This window comes from Dunckerocampus dactyliophorus, chromosome 18 (assembly GCF_027744805.1).
Source record: "Dunckerocampus dactyliophorus isolate RoL2022-P2 chromosome 18, RoL_Ddac_1.1, whole genome shotgun sequence".
Lineage (NCBI taxonomy): Eukaryota > Metazoa > Chordata > Actinopteri > Syngnathiformes > Syngnathidae > Dunckerocampus > Dunckerocampus dactyliophorus.
The window spans coordinates 19,971,327-19,979,762 of record NC_072836.1 but is presented as its reverse complement, the minus strand read 5'-3'; the positions used below and the strand labels follow the sequence as shown (position 1 = coordinate 19,979,762).

The 8,436-nt window shown below is 42.6% G+C and overlaps 1 protein-coding gene across 3 annotated transcripts; it reads right to left on the bottom strand.

The window, feature by feature from the left end:
* Positions 1-452: 452 nt before the first annotated feature.
* On the bottom strand, positions 453-6,973 carry wipi2 (WD repeat domain, phosphoinositide interacting 2). 3 transcript variants are annotated; one of them, XM_054760660.1, is made up of 12 exons: positions 6,736-6,973; positions 6,114-6,196; positions 5,682-5,851; positions 5,465-5,561; positions 5,204-5,301; positions 2,893-2,985; positions 2,724-2,794; positions 2,513-2,626; positions 1,984-2,148; positions 1,758-1,865; positions 1,521-1,618; positions 453-1,018 (listed from the first exon to the last, which is right to left on the bottom strand). In XM_054760660.1, exons 1-12 carry the CDS (start codon positions 6,807-6,809, stop codon positions 906-908), a joined length of 1,284 nt encoding a protein of 427 aa, XP_054616635.1. In that variant the 5' UTR covers positions 6,810-6,973; the 3' UTR covers positions 453-905. The 3 variants fall into 3 exon arrangements, with proteins under 3 accessions (XP_054616635.1, XP_054616636.1, XP_054616637.1); XM_054760661.1 differs by having other exon boundaries at positions 2,519-2,626; XM_054760662.1 differs by lacking the exon at positions 6,736-6,973 and adding an exon at positions 6,415-6,718.
* Between the last annotated feature and the right edge of the window lie 1,463 nt (positions 6,974-8,436).

Genomic DNA, 8,436 nt, shown 5'->3' with positions numbered 1-8,436 from the left:
AAAGGATCACTGGGAATCACATACACATAACATCATGGACCAGCGGATCAAATCATTGTCCAACCTAGACTGTATCGTGAGAACCATAAACTTGCCATAATATGAAATGTACAGACGGGATTGCTGCAGTTCTAAGCTAATCCTGCATAACAGAATGATCACCACCCATAAAATGTCTTCAGTGTATGGACACAGTACCATGGCAACATCATGCAGGTTTGCTTATGCATGACAAAGCATTGCGTGTAAAAGTCTGTGTAGTTTGAGAAAGAGCTGTAATATCAAACGTTAAGGTTGACCAATGATAGAAGACCTGGGGAAAGGAGCGAGGGTGCCCGATGAGGTAAAGTAGAGGAAAAATAAAGTCAGCTAAATATGCTGTTTGCAGCGCACACACACACACACCTCTGCCTCACTTTGTGAGGGTCACAAAAGCGAGTTCACACCCTCGATTAAGATCAGACACAAAAGAAAATGGATTTTATTAAGCCAATGCAGAGCGATCTCACACAGATGAAACCATGATAGGAGGGCAAAGAGGCACTTGCACAATCATTTCTCTTTTTACACTGTGTGTGTTTGTGTGTGTCTTCTATAGAGACACAGCTACATTTCTATTTTGATCCAAAGTCCAACACACACGCTCGCAGACACTTTTTGTTGGAGCGGTTGGCACATGTACATGCAAAGCATCAGTTTGGCCTGCACAGACTAAACAGAGGAAGGAGCACAAGGAGGAGGGGAGGAAGTTAAAATGTGGAGGCGTATGTACGTGGAGAGACACACGGCACAGAACAACAAAAAAAACTTCCCTCTCTGATCCTGCCGCCTCCTCCCCTCGTGTCACTTGTTTAGAGCAGCGCCAGAGGAGCCCCTCTGATTGGTGGGCGCAGCCGTCCATTTGGTCAGTCAGTTTCCAGGATAAGCGGCGGCTGCTCGTTCTCCTCCTCCAAGCGTAAGTTGCTGAGGTCTTCTTCAAGCCCCGCCCCACCTACGGCGCCCTGCTCTTCACAGTAACCTGAGATGAGAAGGTTCAACAATCTACCGTCACCATTTTTTGGGGACTTTCTAATACCGAATGTTAGTGACTCCATTTGAAGTGTTTTTTTTTTTGTTTTTTTTTTTAATCGAGGAACCTTTAAGGTAAAAAAAAACAACAACAAAAAATGCCACCCCAGTTTAACTCCAAGACTTTTGATATATACAGTAGGTCGCAGGACCAGTCAAACTTGAAAAAAGGTGCAACTTCTACTCGGGAAGATATGATAGTTGAAACTTTATTGAAGTATGTAACTGTATTTCCTGTTCTATGGTTCTCATCACATATTTTCTGACCTGTACTTTCCGGGGTGACATCACAAAAAGCAAAACACACTTGTATAATGACCAAGATTAGATTTGCTGTGATGCGTTTTGGTTGAACTCCAAGCTGTGCCACTTTTGGGGCGTTTTCAACTTTGCATGTTCCACTGTACTGAGGAATATTTTTTTAAAAAGCCGCTCATGAACTTGTGACATACCTTTCGTGACAGCAGCACTGTAGGTCTGGGCCACCAGCGGGCGATCATGTGACCCCTGCTCCAGGATCTCATTGGATGGTTCTGCACTGCCGTCTAACCTGAGGTCAACAGCAGGGGGTTCGGTTACAACGTCACTCAGTATAATAGCAACACCTTGACGGGATGTGGTATAAGCTCAATAGTAAACAAGTGTCCATGTACAAGTCGTACTTTTAAACGTGTGTGTGCGTGCGTTACCTGTGCTGCTTCATGAGCGTGCATTCTCCTCCTTCTTGCGGATCCAAGTTGTAGAGATACAGGTAGCCATCGGCTGCTGCAACCAGCAACCTGGGAATCTTCTGAATCCTAATCAAAAAACAAAAAAGACTGTCAATAACATAAAAAAATATATATATATATACTGTATATTTATCTGTAGCAAAAATGAGTGATATAAACTTGCGTGTGCAGAGAAAACACTTGCATTGCCAAAGCGCAGATGTTCTTATGTCCACAAAAGGGCAGGCGTACTGTGGCAAAGGCTCGCCCCTGCGTGAACATCTCCGTGACCTGGGAGGGCAGGTAGGTGGTGGACGCCATGAGCACCTTGCCCAGGTACCCCCCCCATGTGGTGGGCTCCTCTGCTGGCCTGCACACATACGCAATATGCGATGTCTGACGTGAAACATCGGTCAGTTTGTTTTCACAAATTAAGTAAAACAGACTGAAAATCATACGTGCGTATTTAGTTAGTCCGTGGCTGAAGCTGCAGCTACCATCTCCAAGCTAGACGCATGTGGTGTCTAAAATATGACACTGCTCAATCCACACAGGTATCATATAATTATAGTTGCCCATTATTTACAGACACATAGCCTGCAAGGTAGCAGCTGCATATTAGAAAGTATTCTGCAGCGAAAAGAGTCCCGTATGCTCTGTATCTTTCCATTTGCGTGCCTACCTGGGGTCAGTTGGGGGCCTAGTGTACAGTATATCTCAGCGGTGATACTTACACGTACTTCTCCTTCTGTGTTTCTAGTTTGAAGATGTGAACCGTCTCCGTGTTGCTGGAGGCTGACAGGTACAAGCCCTCCATGCTGAAGGCCAAGGAGCAGATGCTCACACACCTACGATGAGGACGGACGCGCACGTATGGAATAGGAGATGTAAACACGCAGACACAGCATCATGTTTGTTTGTGTTGCCGTTCATTCAATCAATCACCTCTTGACCCCTCGTCGAAACTCAAAGAGCTTCTGTCCTTCCGGGATGGAGAAAACACGGATGACTGTGCCCTGGAAGGAAAAAAGAAGTTGAAGCCAATGCAACAAGACTGAATTTAGTCAGGCGGACTAAAAGAAATAGCAGCAGAGGCCCTTGTTATTGTCTTTACCTTCTCTGAAGCCGTGGCTAGTTTGGTTCCGCTGGCATCAAAAGCAAGAGCTGCTAATGGGCTGTCGTGGGCTGGAATCATGTTTGCGGCTCGCTGGAACACACACACGCGCGCGCACACACACGCGTACGCACAAGTGAGGGGTGTGCTGCATCAGAGCAAAAGTTGCAGCACAGTCACGGCGAGCTCTCTTTTCCCTTTATCAGTATCTAACTACTACATTGACCCAAACGTAAGACTGTTTTTTTTACTTAGACCTGCTCTGCATGGGTAAGGCTCCTGAACACACCACCAACCCTTCCGAGCACACCTGCAATGCTGTACAGTAAGCCCTCGTTTATCGCGGTTAAATGGTTCCAAACCCGAATGTCCTCGAAGTGGGATTCCTTACATATATATATATATATATATATACATATATATATATATACATATATATATATATATATACATATATATATATATATACACACACATATATATATATATACACACACATATATATATATATATATATATATATATATATATATAATTCCATAGTTGGAGGATAGAAAACCTGTTTACGACCTTCTCACTATGGTTCTTAACATTATTAGAGCCCTCTAGACATGAAGTAACACCCCTATAGTCAGCTTTACACTCCTAATACCCAATATGGTAGACATAATCCCAGAAAACGAGCCATTTAGGACATAAATAAGACTTGTGCTTGTTGCTGTAAAAGCGTTCCCGGACAGGTAGTGACACTGGGGGTTCTGAGTTGAGTTTTAGCTTGGTGTGGGTTACGGCCGCGGCCTGTTGTGAGACCATTCAAACCCGCAATAAAATCCTGTTGTTTTCGACAACCAAGTCTGGTGCTTGTGTGTCTCAGTGAATATTACTGATACCTCCTGATCAGTGTAGAACACTACATGTTTTCACATCTTTCAAAGGGTCTTCTGACTGCCTTTTATTTGTATTTCACTTCATTTAGCCAGTTTTATGCTTGAAAATGCTTCATTTAGGCAAACAATATGTAACACTTGCTTATATATGTATTTTTTTCAGCTGTATTCAACCACAAAACAGCGTGATTTATTATATTGTTACATTTCATCATATTTATATACACTACTAGTCAAAAGTTTCAGAACACCCCAATTTTTCCTGTTATTTATTGAAATTCCAATAAATAGCTTGAAAGGGTACTAAGGTAAGTGGTGAAGTGAAAACTTTTGACTGGTAGTGTGTATTTTTTGAAAAACGTCATCAGAGTGAAGCTGTGAAATTCGAGGCGCCAAGTGGCAAAGGATTACCGTAATTGCTGATGAATAACAATTAAAAAAAAAAAAAAAAACGTTGTCAATATTTCGAAATGAGCTGGCATGTCAGGGGCCGTCCACACTGAAACGTTTTTCGTTTTAGCCTTTCATCCACACGGAAACTGTGTTTTTTGGAAACCGTTTGCAGAGCGAGAAAACCTGATAACGGCGGCTTGCCATTTCCATGCAGACAAGCAAACCGCTGCTTTCTGAAAACGATGACGTCACCCGCCGCTGCCACAGGACCACGAGTGACAAGCCAGCAAGTGTCAACTTCGACTGGCACGGCTCACCCCACTTATACACCAGAAGTATTTCCACTTTGTCGTAGGTCGAGGCAAACTGGCCAAAACTTACACGCTCCTTTCCTTTCTTCTTCTATAGTCTCGGTGTCACACGGTTCCGTCTGTGTCTGTTTAGAGCGCCACACGTGGCTGTGCCTCGTGTAGTACATCCTTTTTGCCCAGTGATTTATTCTCGTCTGGATGCAACTAGTGTATTTACTAATCCGGCACATTGTGGATGCACATTTTTTTCAACCAGCCTAAAAAAAATCAAAAAATCCCAGGAACGTTTCCGTGCGGGCCGGGCCTAGGTGTGACTGTTTCTGCAAACCAACAATTGACACCAAACAACCTCTCCCCAAGCGAGTCAAAGCTTTTCTTCCCGTCACTCACGCCGGTGACTAGGAGAGATGCAGCGGCGCAACACGACACACACGTGAGAAAAAGTGTCTCAAAGGTTGGGAATGTGAGCAAATGAGACAGGAGGGGCTATGATGCTAATTCTAACATGGTGATCAATGACAGCGGAGTCATCAAACAACTGTCGAGCCGTTAAAGAATATGATATCTTTCACTGGTATGTCGTCTCATATTCAGGTCACTACGCCAACTCGCACGGTTGAAATAACGTGACGGTTGCATGCATGCTCAGGGTGATAAAACATTCTTTAAAAGAAGTGAAACCTTTGCCAAAAGGGGTGTGTTGTTTTTGCGTCCACCTACCAGGTTGACTGTATCAAACACTTGCACTTCTCCTATCATGGCACTGCCAGGGTACGCCAGGTAACAGTTGTCATTGCTAATGGAGAGGGCACACAACCCTGCAGGCGGGAGACGCACAAACACAAAATGAAGTCATCAGGAAAAAAAAAACAAAAAACATTATTGTTTGCATTATAGCTCCTGCATGACATCTTATCAGATGATGTTCCTAATGTTGTGGCCAAGGAGCGCATGTTGATGTGCTGCTTGTGATAATCTCACCCGAAGGGTTGGGTGGAGTCTCTCTGATTGTATGCAGCACTTTCATGTCCCGAATATTATGAATGTAAAGTGACTCCTCCAGACAAACTATCAGCCTCTGTAGGAGGAAACCACAACACATTTAACACAAAATCAGCTGGTTGTTTCTTTAAAACATGTTTGGGAACACATTGTTAGTTGAACCAAGCTAAAGGTGTGGAGTCCTGGTCCTCCTCACCTGTCTGTTGAGTTTAACAGCCAGTATCGTGTTGGAGTAGGAGTAGTTGCAGATTTCAGTTCCCTTCTTGAAGTGACAGACTTTGAGCTTCCTGGGGGCCTTCAGGCTGACGATGGCCACCAGGCTGCTGGAGAACAGACGCTCCACAATGCACACATCCTCTGTGTCTGCTGCAGGACACAAACAAACACATCTCATCCGTTTTCCATCGCTTTTTTTAATGGACAGGAGTTCATACTATATATCATATATATATATATATTATACAGTATATGAGCATTGTTGTGTAATGCAAGAAGCTGGCCGCTTAAGGAAGTGCTGACTAAATATAACCCTAAGTAGAGATATTATTAACGCAGAACAAGCAGCTGTACTGTATATATGACAAAGGTTAGACAGCAAAATGATCCTGTGTAAAGAAGTAATACTCACTACATTCATATATCTGCTCCAGTTTGTCCACAGAGGACAGGGAGAAAAACTTGTATCCTGTTTTGGTGCCAACAGCTAAGGACCTTTGAAATCAACACAAATACAAACATAAGTATATTTGCTGCGCCACCCATTTGTGTCAAACTGGGCTCAGCATGTCGATGCAACAACCACAAAAATTGAGGTTAGAATGTAAAGTTCAAGTAATCATACATAAATTCCACAATCCACGAATCCACTTATGCACATTTTGTAATAACAACAGAACTCTGAGCCACATTTATCGGCAGCTGACATTTACCTAGTATACCTCTTCTGGTTCATGTGGCTAAAGTTAGCGTGTGAGGGCGTAGCATCAGGTCAGCCTAGCATCTAGTTGCTACTGGCAGTCAATCTAAAACTAGCCATTAGGATTAGATATCTAACAAAATCCGTGTATTGGTTTTGGTATTCCGAGACAACACACCCAGGATGTGGCTCATTAAGCCATGTCAGCCTGTCAAGTGAGCAGAAAGGCCCTCAAAATGTAAGGTAATGCTAGCTAGCATGGCAGCACAGGCCATCGGAGCACTGCGGAGCACTTCTCCCGGCTCAGCCCACCATCCGCTCGGCCGTGTCTTACGTGTTGTCCTGGTTAAAGTTGGCGAAGAGGAGCTGGCTTCCGCCAGTATCCCCGCTCTGACTGGCCAAGTTCATGAGCCCGGCACCATCGATTTATACAACTCCGGGTCGATTGAAGCGGCCGGGCTGGTAATAGTATGTGTGTTGAGGCCAGACGTGCTTTAGAGCTTCAGGGATCCATAGCTAACACCGCTAACAAGACTGTTGTTGTTTTTCATTGGGGTTGCTGCTTTACCCTTCTGCGCATGCTCCAAAAACGAAGCGTGGAGCACTCTTAAAGAGACAGGAACACATTCGTTGAAAAAAGTTGAAAATGCATGAATAGATGGCATGTCTTTGAAGTGGACAACGGTATCTAGTGCCAATTCTTGAATCCATCATCTTTGATGTTCTGACGAAAGGAACAAATACATGAATGAGATGACACTGAGTACACTTATTTTGGCATCTTATCATTGGACATGCTACACTGTAATTTGATTATCCATAACCCATACAGAATGTATTATATTGTGTTGACTCATCTTGAATCGTGTTATAGTTTGCATGCACCCATTTACTGTATCCTCTTTCAGGTGAGGACATACTTGCATCTGCATGAATTTAACACACACATATCGTAGATTGTATACATGCAAATTTGGCCACTGTGTGAGGATTTTATCAGTGTGCACAGCCAGAAGTAAATGTGTAACATGATTTGTTTGAAGTTTGCATAGTGGGGCCTGTTCCGTCCCACAAAGAGATTCTGTTTGTTGTTGGATAATATTTAATTTTCCACAACTGTCTGCATGTTTTAAAAGCGCCTGTTCACCTCATTGGACACATTTTTGGTTGATCCACGCAGATGGTGGACTTTGAAACGTCAAATGGTCCAAAACTTGGATGATTTGAAACTAACCAAACATTTTTTGGACAAAATATGCCTTGAAAGTCAGACTAGACAAAGCAGAGACGTCACAAAATCATCCCAAAAATGACCGTGCAGGCTGAATAAGATGACTGGTGTTCATGGATGTCATTCACTGCTGTCTGGTATTCACGTAGATGTTTGTAGTGCACGCACGTACACACGCTGTGAATCACTGTGTGGTTATGATAGTCGATAGATTCAGTGAGAGCTAAGTTAGCAGCTAAACTTTGCCAAGGCAGACGGTGCCTTTATTAAGTTTACAGTAGGGGTGTACAAAGTGCAGCTCGGGGGCCATTTGCAGCCAGCGGCTGTTTTTTTTTTATTGGCCTGTGGCACATTGTAAAAATGTAATCTAACAAGAAAACAAAACCAAAAAAACCCCAGCAAAAATGGAAAAATCAGCAGCAATTTTACAAGAATTAAGTCCTTTTTTTAAAATCTAATGATAAAAAGTTGTAATTTTACTGGAACAATAACATAATGTTATGAGGAAAAATAGAAAAGAATTTTCATGGAACAAAGTTGAAATATTACAAAAAAAGTTTGTTTAAAGTTGTAATATTATGAGAAACAAACAAAACAAAATAATGTTGTCGTTTTTGGAAAATTAAGCTGGGGAATGCAATGTGTAATTTGTAATATGTAAATGTGAATTTCTCTTGGAGATGAATGAAGTATCTATCTGGAATCAAGTCACAATATTACAAGAAGAAAATTTACAAAGGCAAAGATGGAAAATGTAAGAAAAAACGTCCCAGCAAAAATGGAAAAGTCCAAAAGAAAAAAAGT